The sequence below is a fragment of the Aspergillus nomiae genome, assembly GCF_001204775.2.
Source record: "Aspergillus nomiae NRRL 13137 chromosome Unknown contig00582, whole genome shotgun sequence".
In the NCBI taxonomy this organism is placed as follows: domain Eukaryota; kingdom Fungi; phylum Ascomycota; class Eurotiomycetes; order Eurotiales; family Aspergillaceae; genus Aspergillus; species Aspergillus nomiae.
In genome coordinates, this window is record NW_015378637.1 from 1 (window position 1) to 16,011 (window position 16,011).

General features: G+C 47.6%; 6 protein-coding genes across 6 annotated transcripts; 3 read left to right on the top strand and 3 right to left on the bottom strand.

The window, feature by feature from the left end:
* Positions 1-521: 521 nt before the first annotated feature.
* Positions 522-1,611, top strand: pmp47 (putative peroxisomal membrane protein Pmp47; the record flags this gene model as incomplete). Its single annotated transcript, XM_015556532.1, has 2 exons — positions 522-643; positions 708-1,611. 2 exons carry the CDS (start codon positions 522-524, stop codon positions 1,609-1,611), a joined length of 1,026 nt encoding a protein of 341 aa, XP_015401480.1.
* A 1,565-nt stretch (positions 1,612-3,176) lies between these two features.
* Positions 3,177-6,686, top strand: ANOM_011277 (WD repeat protein; the record flags this gene model as incomplete). The annotated part of the gene is made up of 1 exon (XM_015556533.1): positions 3,177-6,686. One exon carries the CDS (start codon positions 3,177-3,179, stop codon positions 6,684-6,686), a length of 3,510 nt encoding a protein of 1,169 aa, XP_015401481.1.
* Positions 6,687-7,809: 1,123 nt separating this feature from the next.
* On the top strand, positions 7,810-8,733 carry ANOM_011278 (WW domain protein; the record flags this gene model as incomplete). The annotated part of the gene is made up of 2 exons (XM_015556534.1): positions 7,810-7,895; positions 7,959-8,733. 2 exons carry the CDS (start codon positions 7,810-7,812, stop codon positions 8,731-8,733), a joined length of 861 nt encoding a protein of 286 aa, XP_015401478.1.
* Positions 8,734-8,900: 167 nt separating this feature from the next.
* On the bottom strand, positions 8,901-9,992 carry ANOM_011279 (uncharacterized protein; the record flags this gene model as incomplete). Its single annotated transcript, XM_015556535.1, has 3 exons — positions 8,901-9,225; positions 9,314-9,406; positions 9,488-9,992. The coding sequence occupies 3 exons, from the start codon at positions 9,990-9,992 to the stop codon at positions 9,008-9,010; spliced, it is 816 nt and encodes a 271-aa protein (XP_015401479.1). The 3' UTR covers positions 8,901-9,007.
* A 207-nt stretch (positions 9,993-10,199) lies between these two features.
* Positions 10,200-12,673, bottom strand: ANOM_011280 (putative AMP-binding enzyme; the record flags this gene model as incomplete). The annotated part of the gene is made up of 4 exons (XM_015556536.1): positions 10,200-10,488; positions 10,543-12,133; positions 12,189-12,444; positions 12,500-12,673. 4 exons carry the CDS (start codon positions 12,671-12,673, stop codon positions 10,383-10,385), a joined length of 2,127 nt encoding a protein of 708 aa, XP_015401483.1. The 3' UTR covers positions 10,200-10,382.
* Positions 12,674-14,484: 1,811 nt separating this feature from the next.
* ANOM_011281 (putative arginine transporter) lies at positions 14,485-15,846 on the bottom strand (the record flags this gene model as incomplete). Its single annotated transcript, XM_015556537.1, has 1 exon — positions 14,485-15,846. The coding sequence occupies one exon, from the start codon at positions 15,844-15,846 to the stop codon at positions 14,485-14,487; it is 1,362 nt and encodes a 453-aa protein (XP_015401482.1).
* Positions 15,847-16,011: the final 165 nt, after the last annotated feature.

A 16,011-nucleotide genomic window follows, 5' to 3' on the forward strand; every position in this document is an offset into this window, starting at 1 on the left:
CAAATGCACAGGAAGTCTAAGCACCCCGATGTACTATCTCTTATATTCAGTTAGAGTAGGTAAGTGAATCGTTTCAGCAGTTGTAGGAAACATCTGATGTTCGAAGATCTAATATATACTTGTACTACTTCCGGCCGATGGGAGGGGAAATGGAAGGGCGTCTATGACTAAATAAGCCGAGGCACAGGGTTCGGCAAACGTCATGCAAAGCATTATCTCCATTCGAGAAGCCGATTCATTCTCGCGACCCAACGGCTTAATCTCCCCTAATTCTGCCTACATATTCAGTCCTTATCTCATTCTCGTTAATATATCGCTTCTTCAGTATCCTAATTCTGCCAGTAAAACGATCTGGCAGTCACATTCGCTCCTTCTATATCTCACAGTAGGGTTGTTGGTATTTAACCATATCCCCTACCAAATTGGATCAACGTTATACTCCCAAATACCACCTTGCAACTTTTTAGATACCTCAACCTTAACGCACTGCCTTGCTAGCACGCGCAAATTTCTTCTGTACCATGTCTCAAGCAAAGATCGAAGAACACAAGAAGGCTGTTGCAGTGACTGCAGCCCAGCAAAGTGATAATATAGCGCATGCATTAGCTGGCGCCGGTGGTGGAATCCTCTCCATGATCTTGACGTACGTACTCCAATTCTGCTTTTGTTATAGAGTCAAATAGCGGCTAACACCCATTGATCTATAGCTACCCCTTGATCACACTTTCAACAAGAGCGCAAGTTGAATCTAAACGTGCTCAGTCAACGACCGCCGATGCCATCCGCCGTATCGTTCAACGGGAAGGGGTTAGTGGACTGTACTCAGGTCTTGAGTCAGCGCTTTTTGGAATCAGTGTAACCAACTTTGTCTATTATTACTGGTATGAATGGACCCGCTCGGCCTTCGAGAAGGCTGCTGCAAAGGCTGCTCGAGCCTCAACGAAGCTTACGACCGCCGAATCCATGATTGCTGGGGCCATCGCCGGAAGTGCAACGGTGCTGATCACTAACCCCATCTGGGTCGTGAATACCCGGATGACAGCGCGAAAATCCGAGTCAGACGAACCGGCATTGCCGGGTGCTGCCAAAAAGACGAAGGCCTCGACGATCAGCACTCTCCTGGACCTGCTCCACCAGGAGGGTCCTAAGGCCCTTTTTGCCGGTGTCCTGCCGGCTCTCATCTTGGTGATTAACCCCATCTTACAATACACTATCTTTGAGCAGTTAAAGAACGTAGTGGAACGCCGTAGGCGCATGACGCCGAAAGATGCGTTCTACCTTGGTGCTCTAGGCAAGATCTTGGCCACGTCCATCACATATCCCTATATAACGGTCAAGAGTCGGATGCACGTTGCTAGCAAGGACGGCCCGAAGGAAACTTTGAACGGCAGCTTGAAGAGAATCATTAAGGAGGAGGGATATGTGGGGCTGTATAAAGGCAAGTTGCGACCTTGTTTAGCAATATTCTATAGTGCTCAAACTAATATTCTTACAGGCATTGGCCCGAAGGTGACACAGAGTGCAATTACTGCAGCATTCCTGTTCGCATTCAAAGATGTTTTGTATGATACAATGGTAGCTATCCGAAAGAGGAACCGGGTGTCCAAGTAGAGGATATGTTAGCTAGCAGCGGGCAGGCAGCAGGCTAACCTAGGGGAAAGGGTGTTTTTGGAACCGGCGAAGAATGTTTCCAGGCTCTTAAGTGTTTCGGTTTTCACTTTAGGGCATGGTATGCCCTTATAGGGTACTTGGATAGGCTGCAGACCACTAGTACTGGCTTATCGAAGGGAATTGTTATTTGGACCTCACGCTGGCTATTTGGACCTCATGTTAGATCTAGATAGAAAAGGTAAGCGAGTTAGATAATTAGAACAACACTCTAGGAAACCTCCTTTATGTATATCTATTCTATACAAGAGAACACAGTTTAGACATTTCATGCTATAGACAATCGCTGTTTCCCATGTTGTTACAACCCTTTTAGTTCTAACCACGCAAAGGCTGCTTTGTATAGATCATTCTTGTTAAATTAACCATTCCATGCGATCTAGATATAAAATTACCAATTAAATATTTTTATCTACTAGTATTACTGACAGTATAGGCCTGTAAAAGACCTAGAGATTGTAGAAATTAAGAAATATTAGACTCTAAGTAGACGGAACAAGCGCTTCGGCAGATAAATAGATAGATAAGTAGAGTAGATATTCAGGCAGGCAGGTACTCAGGCAGGTTGCAATTCTACCATACTAGAAGATCCTTTTTAAATAGGATATATAAGTCGCTTCAAAGACTAATTTACAATATCACAAGTACACTTGGCACAGTATTTCTCCTTCCTATCTAGGTTTAACATGAGGTCCAAATAACTCCGTACTCCATACTACTGGTCGTACATCGGGTCACGGGTACTTATAATTTATAGGAAATGTGACTAATTCAGGTTAAGACAATCACCGCCTTCTGTTTGGGGGTAAAGAGCACTTCGTGAACCTGCGCGTTCACGCGTTGTTGCCAAGCATTGGGATTGACTGATTGATATCCTCAAAATTCACTCGGTCTTGAAGGAACTCCTCCAACTCTTGTTTTCTTTGGGACAAGCGGCTCTGTTGCTTCTTAATTTACGCTACAGCATCGACTTCCAAGATTTCAAAATCCCAATTCATTAGTAACCATTGATCAAGCGCAATTGCCGCATCTTCATACTCCATCTTCTCTTCTTCTCACTATTTCCTTAACTTTTCCTTGGTTTTGTTCAGCTCACTGAAGGTTTGAATTGCATGGCCACCTTAGGTAATGCCATGGACACTTGTATGTCATTATTTTAGATGCGCAAGATCAAATGTTCATCTAACATTACCTTCCATATCTGGCGGACTACTCTGGAGGCTGCTGCTTATGAGATTTTCGAGACCTACTTCTCTGGGCGTTAGTATTATTCAGTCGTTTCTCACCATGGCTCTCATTGATAAAACTTTAGGCGATATCCGGAGTAATCCAATCCATACGACGCTTCTACATGCTCCTCCTGTTGAAGTATGCGTAAGCGCTTTATCGATAATACCGCGTCCAGATGTGCTAATGTTGAGGTATAGGCGGTTCCTACATATCTCAAATACTCATTGTTGGAGACCTAGTGTCCTCGAGTCGAGAACGCACCCCAGATGACGCTGAAAATGTCTCCACCCGAACATATGAGCCGTCGAGACTTCAGGTCCCAGGCCAGTCTTCGCCCAGGTTCTGTTCAGATCGGATCTGACGACCCATCTATAATAGAGGAAGCTCAGAATTTACTTTCACAGTTTATGAGGCATTCCTCTCTCGAAACCCAAGGGTCCCAGAGTGGAAACAGAGCCACTTCCCAGAAGATTTCCAGCTCAAGAACCGAACATAGGTCTCGCTCACTCGACGATGATCCTCAAGTAGTATATGTTATTTCAGATGACTCTGCACTTGAGTCTGTGCCAGATAAACACACAGTCCCGTCAGCACGACGACGGTACTCGGCTCGCCACCCTTGCTTAAGAAGCTCACGGACAACCCCTAGTTTAGGAAACCTATCCAAGACCCCAGGCAACGATAGCGAAACAGACTCTGTGTTACCAACAACGAAAAGGAAACAATCAGATAATTCCAATCATGCCCGGCAGGCAACGTGTTCACCATACTTGTTAAGCGACAGGAAATCCCCTGCCAGAAACGATGATAAGGCACCAGGAACGAGACGCTCCGCACGGTCAAGAACCGGCCCTATAAATTACTACAAGAAACTGAATCTGTTTACCTTTGGATCTGAAGAGGAGCGTTCCGGTAATGAGGATGTTGATATAATGGCCAATTCAGCCCAGCCACAACAGCGTCACGACCGTTCCCGTTCATGTGATCTCTCAGCTCCTCCTTGCTACCAAGATAGCCAGCATATCAGTCACATGCAATACTCTGTTATATACTCCTCACCTACAGTGCGAATACTCAAGTCGCCCTTCAAAACTCTGGATGACTTTAAGAATGTCGGGCATGCACGTTATCGCCCAGAACATAACCCAGCTGATTATGCTAAGGGACTAAGGGGCGAGGACTTGGCACCAGACAGCATCCTTCATTTCGATTTTGATCCGAAGGAGATTACCGCAGTGCTAAACTTGCTGTCATTTAGTGGATGCCAATGGCGTTCTGCTCCAGACATTGCTCTTACCGATCAACTCATACATGTCGCATCCAGCTTCAATATTCACCCTAAATCCTTCAAGAAGATTTCGTCCATTTTAAAATTGTCTAAGTTACTCTCGATCGAAGAAGTGAGCGATACCAATACTTTACTCTTAGAAATATTGGTATCAAATCCTTGCACAAGCGAGCTACGACGTGCTAGGCGGCTCGCAATGCGACTCCTGGGGTCACAAGAGAAACAAAGGAATGAAGGTCCTTCCACCTCGGGTGATCAACACGGCCATACAGTCGAGGAAATGCGTAGGCTGTCAGGCTGTTTATTATCTGCATCTGCATTAGGTCGGCGCCAGTGCGCAGATATAGAAGCATTAATTGCCGACGCCAAGAAAGGCAATCTACCATCTGTCCCATCTGTCATCAAGGCTGTTAAACTGGATGGTAGCAGCCTAGTAACACGCAAAAATGGTCAAGCATCTGGCAATCTAAACAAGCTCTTACAGGATCGTGAGCTAGGTTGCTCTGTGAGCCGGCAGATCAGTTCTCGTGTTTTGAGCAACCTCGAGCTTTCAAAGACTTGGAAAGGAGCCTCGAATGATGTTATAGTACTGGCGTGGTCTCCTGATGGAACCAAGTTTGCGGCAGGTGCTACAGCTCAATGTGATGAACATAATATGGAATACAACCGAGGGAATAATCTGATTCTCGGAGATTTGACCACTGATAGTCTGGAGGAATTGACAGGGCATTGGAGCCCTCGTCAGCCGGGGTTTTCAAGGGGAACTATAAATGATGATCGTCTGTTTATGAGTGTAACAGCTTGCCAATGGTTCGATGATACACTCTATACTGCTAGTTATGACAAGACTGTCAAACTTTGGAGATTTCCTAACCACAGGGCATCTTGCTACAAGACACTTAACCATGACTCCAAAGTCCAAGTTATGGCTCGGTCTAACTTTGCAAACAATGTGCTAGCGACAGGGACTCAGTCCGTCGGTTTCTGGCAACTAGATGAGTCAACGTACAATGTCTTGGATTTGCCTCGGCAGCGCTCTAAAAGAGAAATTGACCTTATACCAACTTCTCTGGCTTGGGGCACCACCCCAATAACAAAAGAGATACTAATCGCTGGGATGTCTGAAAAAGGTGATGGTATGACCCATAATGGTCTTCTTGCGGCGTGGCATATAGCCGAAGCATCACCCACTCCAATACAGTTAAGCCCAAATTCACAAAACATCTTTGATGTAAAATGGCATCCATCCCTTCCATTGTTTGCTACGGCAAGCTCCGCAAGAGGAGGTGGTATGACTTTGTTGAGTTCCAAGAATACCAGGTCTGTGGTCCGCCTATATTCACCACTCATCTCCAAAATGTGCACCATGGAACTTGAGTGCCCTGCCTTGGACATAAACGATGTGACTTTCTGCCCAGGCAATCCAAATTATGTGACTGCCAGCTGTACTGATGGGATCACCTATGTGTGGGACACGCGAAACCCGGACACTGTACTGCACAGGCTTCAACATGGCGAGCCGCTCAATCAAATAGATGAAACCCTTCCTAGAGAGCAAGCAGATGTTGGGGTAAGATTGGCATTGTGGGGAAACTCGGTAACCCAATTTTATACTGGAGCATCAGATGGTATCTTGAAAACCTGGGACGTACTGAGATCTCCTGATGATGCTTTTGTTCAAAATGTTGCTTCTTTTGGAGAGGAGATCATGTCCGGGGCTTTCTCGCCGGATAGATCCAATCTGTTGATCGGCGATGCTGCCGGGGGTCTTCATTTATTATCCGCTAACATCCTTGCCGATAAGAGCTTGTCTTTCAAATTCAAGCGCGCTTCTCAAGTGCCATTTGCTGGGCCTGATTCCGATTCTGAGTCGGGCATCATGGCTGCCCGTAAGGCCATCTTAGATGGTCATCTTTCACGCCATCCTATTTATGGTGTGGGCCAAGGCCCTCGTTACAATGGGCCTTACGCGGCATGGGCCCGTCCAGATAACACTCCTGACCATCAACTCGGGCAGACAAAGTTGAAGGAGGAATGGCAGTTAAGGCAGCTCGACGGTGCTCCCCCTGCTCTTCGACCTGGCTTAAATGATCAACTGCGGAGAGAAATCGAATGCCAGAGACAGCTCGCTCAGATTCGCAACGTGCAGCACTTGAATAAAAGGAAAAGGTTGGAACCTGGCCATTATACGAAACGTAGGGGCGTTCTTAGCGACTTATGCAGCGGTGATGGTTTCTGGACAGCGCCGGTCAAGCCCAAGCGACTAGCTACAGAATCAAAGCATTCCATCATTGAAAATGCAAACATCGAAATCATAGATCTTACGGGTGACAGTGATACGGAGTGTGCGAAGCCGTCAAACGAAGACTTGGCCTTTCCCACTATTCAAGATACAGAGGGCTACCCTGGAATTGAGCATCTACTAGAGGGGTTGGAGGATGATCACTGGTGGCCGTCTAGTGATCAAATAGACCCCAATTTCCACGATGCTGATGTGTAGTTTTGTAGCAGCCGGGTGATGTACTGTGCTAGTTGGCCCACAGTAACCTGGAAGAGTTTGCTACTGGCCTTGCATTCCATAGATGATATTGATGCCACTATTCGCAGTACAGCACAGCTAGGATGTGTAGATACCGATAGCTTGTATGTAGAATATGCAACTAATGTGATAAATCGCTCAAACGAGGATTGAGTAGTTCCACATAATTTTTCTATATTTGCCCATCTAGCGGTGAAAACCAGCGGCTATGCTGATATGAGATGATGAAACGGCAAGGTAGGAATATTCAGGTCTAGATACTCTGAATGCCCTCGCCCAGTGAAACAAAGAAAGTGCAAAGAAAATTCAGGCTCAGTCAAGGCTGTGAGATACCCCATCTAACGGTTAGATGACAACAAGGATTGTTAGAAAACGAGCATGTCTCGCGAACCCCAGAAAATATCGAGTAGCGCACCAGGTCCCAAGGGCTTCAACCGTTACCTACTATTTAGGTGCCTTGCAAAAACCATTGGGTTTATTGTCTAGATTAGTGAGTGAATGGCTTCGATTCAGTGCTTTCAAAGTACTTTGATTTTCTTAGGGTAGTCATATATAATTAACAGTAGATATCTATGATGATGACCTTGCATAGACATTGCTGATTCGATATTTTCGTCATTGGTTATAATGATCTAATCCATACCTCAAATGCAGCTATGTACCGATAATGATATCTATGCACCATCTCTACTATGTATAGGATCTATTGACCTCCATATTCTAAATATATACTCCGCAGTATAAACAAAGCAGCCCCACTACAAATACTAGGAATTAGGCGTGAGTGGCAACACCACGAACAGTAACAATCAATACACAAGGCGTTTGCCGGATTAACTCGAAAGCAATTCGTCTATAAATGCGGCAACCTATATTATCACGTGGCTGAGCCCCGCCACTGGGGCACTACGTACAGTATAGGTTATCTATATAATAAGCGAATGAAAAGTACAAGGCATCTACACGACCACCTCGTCCTTAAGTCGAGAGCCTGCTCACTAGATATTAAGCAGTCCACCTCTCCTAAAACCGAGACAAACGCAAGCGAATCTCCCCTACAAACCCGCTAAACTGTCAGATATTAATGTCGTTTGCCCCGCCTCCAGGACCCCCCCCTCCGGCTGTCCCGGAGGGGTGGAAGGCTCAGTTCGATGATCGGTATAAGCAATGGTAAGTATTTTCATCGCTTGGCTCTGCAGCTCAATTCTCTATTGACATTAACCCCGTCAAAAGGTTCTTTGTAAATCTGCGTACTGGCAAGTCCCAATGGGAATCCCCTCAAGGACCGGCACAAGAGGAACTGCATGCCCCTCCTAGCGAAGCACCTCCCTCATATGAAGAGTCCGGACCTGCAAATCCGTCCGCAGTACATGGTGCAAACGAGAAGAAAAGCCTGGGCTCGAATAATCCTTACAACCAGGCCGACGCCAGAAACAGTTCTCTGGACAGCGATGCCCGGCTAGCTGCCCAGTTACAGGCGGAGGAAGATGCCCATGCTCGTATCAGTAGAAGCCCGAGACAGCAAGCACAGCCTGGAGCCGCTGCAGATTACTATACAGAAGCCTCGCGGCCGCAGTCAATTGGATACCAGTCGCCTTCAACCCCCTCGCAACAAATAACCGATCCAGAGCAGAAGAGGAGCAGGGGTTTTCTGAGCAAGTTGATGGGAAAAGCATCCAGTGGCAGTGGTGGAAATTATGGAAGGCCATCTTCGCAGCAGCCACAGTCATACGGGTATCCTCCAGGCGGATATGGTGTCTATCCTCAACAACCCGCAGGGTATGGTTATCCTTCCTATCCGGCCCAACCAGGTTATTATCCCGCGGCGACACAACCAGCGCGGCGCCATGGCGGCGGTATGGGAACCGCAGGAGCTGCAGCTTTAGGTGTAGGTGGTGGTTTGCTCGGGGGTGCTTTGTTGGCAGAAGCTTTGGATGACCATGACTATAATGATTACGGCTCTGGCGGTTATGATGACTTTGACGGTGGCGACTTCGGCGATTTCTGATGTTACCATGGTTTCTGCATGGTCTTGTATTCTCTCTTCCCCCCCCCCCCCCCATTCTTTTTCTTTGCCTGATGGACGGCCATGCAGAGGGATGTACTATTATGGTCGCGATGATGGTTGCGTGCGTTGCTTATTATTATGCCTTTTTATGGGAGGGATTCACAATTGCTTCTAGGTTTATCTTGATTCTTAGGCTTTGATTGACACCTAGTAGGATATGATTAATGCCATAGATTGACCCGGATGTCTTTATTGCTCGAACAAGAGCTTTCGCTTATCCTCGTCTTCGTGCATTTCCACCTTCCCTGCCAGTCGCTACTCCCTGGAGGCCAGCGGGCTCTGAACCTGCTGGTTTTGGATGGGCGCCAGCCATCCACCCTGCGAAATCGAAGTTGCCTGGTGCACCGCCACCGGTGATAGCACTCCGAGTTGCACCAGAGATAGGAGAAGCCCGAGAGTGTTTTTCGAATTCGGCACGCATCTCGGGATCCACTGGAGAGATATAAGTAAGGGCAAGTATGCGCTATAAACACATCCATGATTGCGTCGCGCAGAGAAATGGTTATGATATTGAACTTACTATTCTCCATCAACTTCGGCATTCCGAATGTAAACCCCAAAGCTACTAGGGCGAGCAAGATCATAGGGTTCTTAAACAAAGCAAGAGGCGAGACTAAATCGATAAATCCATGAGCGTCTTGAAAACAACAAGTGTACTTCACACTGAAGACTCCTCCTTCCCAGGGATGCTCACATTTAGATCGTTCCTCGTAGAAGCCTCTTCTAGCTAGCACTTTAGCTTCCACTACTACTTCAGACAACTTGGCCGCATCGACAGAAGTAGCATCGAGGACGTATCTCTCCGCGCCACGGTTCTCCCATGGGTTCCCACGAAACGTCTCCCAAACGCCCAGCACCGTACCGTCTGCAGCGACATCGACCCGGTAGGGTGTGAAAACGTATTCTGCGGATCGGATATCAAGCAGGTAAGACTCGGGCTTTCCCGTGGAGTCCAGGTCCTGGAGGATGAAGGTCGCGGAGCGCGTCAGCGGGGCGGTCAATGAATGAGGAGAGACATGGCCAGTCTCAGATTGCGTTGACGGTGGTATGGACGTAAGAGTTGCGTGCGTGCCGGATGGGAGAGCATTGGGGTTGGGAAGAAGATTTGAAGGGGGAATAACGACCGTCAAGGCGGATGTCACCACGACGGAGGAGAGGAGGACAAGAAGAGAGGAGGTAGAGAAGCGGAACAGGCGCATGGTTTTTAAGAAAAGGGCTGCAATTGTTGGTTTGAAAATTTGACCACTTGGTGCAATTCGTCCGTATGCATCTGGGAAGATTTAATGGCAAGGACGAGTTGTTGCCAAGCTCCCGACTAAACAAGTCCGCCATGGCCCGAGATCACATGGCCTCTTACTCTTCTACCCACAGGAAAACAAACTACATTTTTAGGTAATGACCAACGTCCCAAGTCTAGCGGAATGCCAACATCCTTATCACTATGTCACAAGCTGTATATTTCACAGGAAGAACAGTTAAATCGGGTTGTATGTACAGCGCCCAGAGTCAGTTGCCCGTGCCAACTGCTCCAATACATATATGCTGCTGATATAATATCTAGAGAAAGAAAATACGATGAAAGTACACGTTTATAGCTTGGCTTTGGGAGCCGACTCTTCCGCCGTAGCTTGGGCGTAGAGCTCATCCAGAAGCTGGCGATACTGCTTCACCACCGGGGGACGCTTCAGCTTTAGTCTACACCCGCAAGAATTAGTACAGAACGATTTGATGATGGTTAAAAGCACTCACGTTGGTGTTAACAGGTTGTTCTCAACCGTGAACGGATCAAGCATCAAAGAGCAGTTCTTGACCCTCTCGTAGCCTGCCAGCTTGTGCTTCTTCGCAACCCTCTCGAGGTCCTTCAGCACTGCCTTTCGAATCTTATCGTCATTCAATACAGACCTGATGCCTTCGACATCGGTCTCACTGATGGAACGGCCGAGCACTTTGCTGGCGAATGCAGCGAATGCATCAGGCTGGACCCCGAAAATCCCAACCAAGAATGTCTGAACGCTGTCACCATGGATATAGCCCTGCGCAAAGTACCCCAGCTCGGAAAGATAAACGCCCTCCAACCGTTCTGGTGAGATGTACTCTCCCTGGGCTAGCTTCAGGACGTTTTTCCGGCGGTCAATGATAACGATCCGGCCCATTTCATCTATCGTACAGACATCGCCTGTCCGGAACCATCCATCTTCAGTGATGGCCTTGCTAGTCTCTTCGGGATTCTTGAAGTACTCCTTAAAAACGTTTGTGCCTCGGAGAAGCAGTTCACCACGGGGATAGGGTTTATCCTCAACAGAGTAATCCATGTCAGGAAGAGACGCCAAGCACGCTTCCGTGCAGGGTGCCAGGCGTCCACAGTTGCCAGCGGTCAGATCTTTGGAAGACTGGGCGCACGCCATGGCGTACGTCTCAGTCAAACCGTAACCCTGGACGAGATCAGCACCGGTAGCAACTCTGAGAAAGTTGTGGAGAGAAGGATCGAGGGGCGCAGAGCCTGAGACCATCATTCTCGTACGTTCTAGGCCTAGGGCAGCGGCGACCTTCTTGGACCATATCCGGTCATACAAGGCATGTTTAACAGTGGCCTTAGAGGGATCAGGATTCTTTAGGTTCGCTGTCTTAGTCGAAACGACATGTCTCGATAACGCGCCCTTGAAACCTGGCTGGTCCACAGTTGAGGCACGAATGGCGTTCCCAAACCGACTGTAAAGACGGGGAACCGACATAAACCCGGTGGGCTTCAGCAACTTAAGGTCATCGACCAGCTCCACGATATTCCCATGGAAGTAGCCGATCCGGGCACCCGCCCAGAAAGCTGCATGCTCTGACAAACGTGCATAGATGTGAGCTAGCGGAAGATAGGACGCTAGTGTGTCACCAGCGGCCTGCTGGGTAGTAACAAGGGCCCCCGCAGTGGCTGCAACGGCGTTCTCATGCGTCAGCACAACACCCTTCGGAGGGCCCGTGGTACCGGAGGTATAGTTAATGGTGACGATGTCGGAAGGCTTAGGGGCGTTGTACGGGCGATTCGAAGTGGCACCCAGTTCCTCAACCTGATCTATCGTATAAATCGAGACGTCTTGTCCGGCTGCCACTGACTCCAAAAGGGATCGCTTTGAGTGGCCAGCTTGTTCACCTCCATCAAGAGGATCCAAGCTGATGATAATTTTCAGATTGGGTAGGAGAGGCTTCAGCTTGAGCAAAGTTGGGATGTGCGGCAATGAGGTAACGACACAGTGCAGCTCTGCGTGGTTTATAATATACTCGGTTGCGTCTGAGGCAAGAACATCATAGATTGATACGGAATACAAACCCTGAGACATGCATGCCAGATCTGTAACACCGAATTAGCGCCATCTAAGGACAGGGAGTAGAAAGCAATCCGATACCTGTAATTTGCCATTCTGGGCGATTCTGACACCACAGTCCGATACCGTACTGGCCAGGACGATGGCAATTGTGTTTGTGGTGCAGTTCCACCAACCCGGCACCGAAATCAGCCCGCCGCTTTTGAACCGCCTGGTAATCTAGCCACTGGTATGGGCCGAAGGTCTTGGTTGTCGGGTTGTACGGGCGCCATCCCAGGCAATGATTTTTCGGAACTCGGGTTGCGGTCGACTCGAAGAGGTCATGCGCAGTGAGAACCTAACAAGAGAGATGTCAATACTAAGCCGCGCCAAGCTCTAAAATGTACACTTACCTGTGGATCCAATGTCCTCACGAGTTCCTTTTGTGCAAGATAGGCACGGTAGACCTTACTCCGTCCGGGCTTCTCAGTCCCAGGAAGGGCCACCGAATACGGCGAGCCCTTTGGAGGCTCTTGCCTCAACTCGTCCGCACGAGCGAGGTGGACGGGCTGTTGGCTAAAGAACATTGCGACAGTTGCGACCTATGTTGACAAATAACCTGGGGAAAATTAGCTATGTATATAATCTTCTACATGAAACTGAAGCCATGTATGTTATCTCAATGTCAAGGGCGAGATATAATCATACCAATACTCAGGCCCAGGAAGAGAAACCGATCAAGGCTGCGAGAGGGGAGTTTCTGGTGGTTTCCGTAAGTGGAATTTGCAAGCCGCTGCCCTTTCGAACCAAGGTGAGCGTTAGTGAGTAAGCCCGAAGATAACAGTTGAAAGAAGGTACTACCCGGTTGGGAGGCGTCTTGAAGAAAAGAGATAAAAGATTAAAAAAGAGAGGAAAAGAAGTGGTTAAGGAGAAGAAGTATGGACCTGGCGGGAAGTTTGGGGGGGGGTCCCAAGCCATGGGGAAAAAGTAGAGCGCTGAGTGGCCGAGCCATACCCACGATGTCTCTTTGCCTCCACGCGATGTGAAACGAACCTCGGCACTTACCCGGTTCATTGAGTCCGGGGAGGGACCTATGGATTACATGGATATCTCTCCAATTTAGTTCGTTAAGGTGGGCGGTGTGGGTTTCCACGTTTTCTTTGGGGAATCCAGAGCGATTAGTTATCCTTATTCTGTATTTCACTGTTTGTTGAAAGTGCCGAGGCCATTGTGACCGGAGCAGGAAAGTCTGTGTTTCTCAACTGGAGCCCATCCTATTCTTTCGCGGGCTTTTCGGTCGAATCGGGAGTATAGATCTATTCGTTACTTTTCTTTCTTTCTACGTATTCTGCTACTGTTCATTATATGGAGTACGTATCTTCCGGGACCCCCATGACGATAAATAGGACTCTCCGAGAGCGGGTTGACGTCATAAATTACTCCCAATTGACATACTATGTATGTATGTATTGTAAGATTCTCAATGTAGTACTGTTGCAGTACGACGGAATATGGACCCGTGACAATCCATGCATACATCCAAATTAAGTTGCATAAAGATCATCCATCCCGTGATGCCTTGCCTTCTCTCACATGCTTTCTGGTTTAACCGAGTTACTGCTACCTCTTCGTGTCCCTCCAGAAGAGAATGGGTTTCTTAATCTTTTTTGTTACCCACTTGATCTTGATTGATTTATTTTATTTTGATTGCCCCATAAGGAGTTCATCTCTACACATAAACCACAAAAGCATGAAGGTAAAAAAAATAAATAAATACATAAATAAATAGGAAAAGAAAAAGGTAAGCAAAGATAATCCACCCCTTCTAGAAACTGATATGTCTGTATGGAAGGTGTATGCGCCTTGATCGGCCTTCGCATGTGGTGAATTCCATGTGAAGTTACCCCGGGCCACATGAACTTTGCATTCTCCTGATGGCTTCTTACCTAGGCACGAAATAATAGGGTGCTCGTTTACCCAGTTATCGCTATGTAACCAATGAAAGTATCTTTATGTGAAGTGTCGAAATCAGTTTGTTCTTTGATTCGAGATCAGAGGTAGTATATCACAGCCAATCAACCAAAACTCCATGCCATGCAAAAAAACTAGGGAAAGATCGAATATTGTACAAAACGGAGGGAAATGAATCAGCCTGAAGAACCCGTGTATATATGACACCCTCATCCATCGTCCCACCATGCAAGTTCGGTTTCCTTTGAGTCGACAGCGAGCAGCCTACTCAAAGATAAATATATGTCTATAACACACACACATATATATAAATGTGCTCGTCTCCTATGTGCAAAAGAAGCAAATCAAAATAGAAGATTATAAAGGAAAGACCTGGAATCGCTCGAAAGTGCCAGCGATACTCTCGTGGGTAATTCAAACGTCTCATTTAACCTCGAAACGAGCGGAAGATCCTTTGATACCACTTCGTCGTGGTGGTTTCCCATGACTCGTTTTCAAGAGCAACCCTACCCGTGTCGATATCGGCCTCGAGTGGGGGAACAAACGACGTGCGATAAAAGATTTTATGTCCCAGATAGAGTACCACGAAGAGAATCAAGCTGATATAGGCGATAAAGAAATCCGTTACACTGAAACTTGGGATCCAAGCAGTGAAACCTTGAGTCAAAATAATCAATGTGTTGAAGAAAAGCCCATACCAGGAATACCAGGGCTGCCACATCGCTTTAAAGGGAAGAAGGTCACGAGACATATTGCGAGCTTTCAGAGCTCGCATGAACGCAAGGTGGCAGGCATTTAGGGAACACCAAGTGATGAAGCCTGCCACACCCGCGATGTTGAGGAGCCAGTTGAACACCGTACTACCAGCATTAGACACATTCATAAAACCGAGCAAGCCGAACGCTGCAGTGAACATGACGCCGTAGTAGGGCACTCCCTTTTTCGACGTTTTCTTGAACCAGCGCGGGGCAAGCCCTTCTTGAGCCAGGCCGATTAGGATACGGCTACCACTGTAGACATTGGAGTTGGCGGCGGAAAGCACAACAGTTAACAGGACGGCATTGATGATATGAGGCAGGACCTTGACGCCCGCAAGTCTGGCCGCAATGACGAACGGTGAAGAGTTTGCATCGTTTCCATCCTTAACCAGGTCTTCGTTGGTGTAGGGCACCAACAGGCCGATGAAGAAGATGGTCAATACAAAGAAGAACAGAATGCGGTAGAAAGTCTTGCGGATCGCAGAAGGAATGGTCTTGCGGGGATTTTCAGTTTCGCCTGCTGCAATACCAACCAATTCCGTGCCCTGGTATGAGAAACCCGCCTGAATAAGCACAGCCCAAAAGCTCACGAATTTGGCTGTTGAGTCTGGAGAAATATCGGCGTAAGGTGCGAATGGACCTGGATTAGTCCAATAGGTGAATCCCAGATATCCTTTATCACCGACCCCTGCATCAATACAAATTGCAAAGATCATGAATCCAATAACCGTGATCACCTTGATACTAGCAAACCAGAATTCCAGCTCACCGTAAAAGCTAACAGGTAGGAAGTTGAAACAAGTAATAACCACCCAGAACACTGCGATGAAAATGGCGATGTTGATATCCTTGTCCCAAAACTGTATGATCAAGCCCGTCGCAGTCAACTCTAGTGCAAAGGTGCTGGCCCAGGAAAACCAATAGATCCATCCCATGGCGAAACCAAGACTGGGGTCGATCAATCGAGCTGCGTAGGACGTGAACGCTCCTTGAATTGGCAGATAACTTGCTATTTCGCCCAGGGCCTGCATGACGGAGTACACGATAGAGCCGACGAAGAGATATGCAATCAAAGCGCCTACCGGGCCTGCTGTACCGATGGCGGTGCCACTGCTGATGAAAAGACCTGTACCAATTGTACCACCTGATTCTAGTCAGCAAGGGTTCTTTCCGTGGGCGAGTCCCAACCAATAACG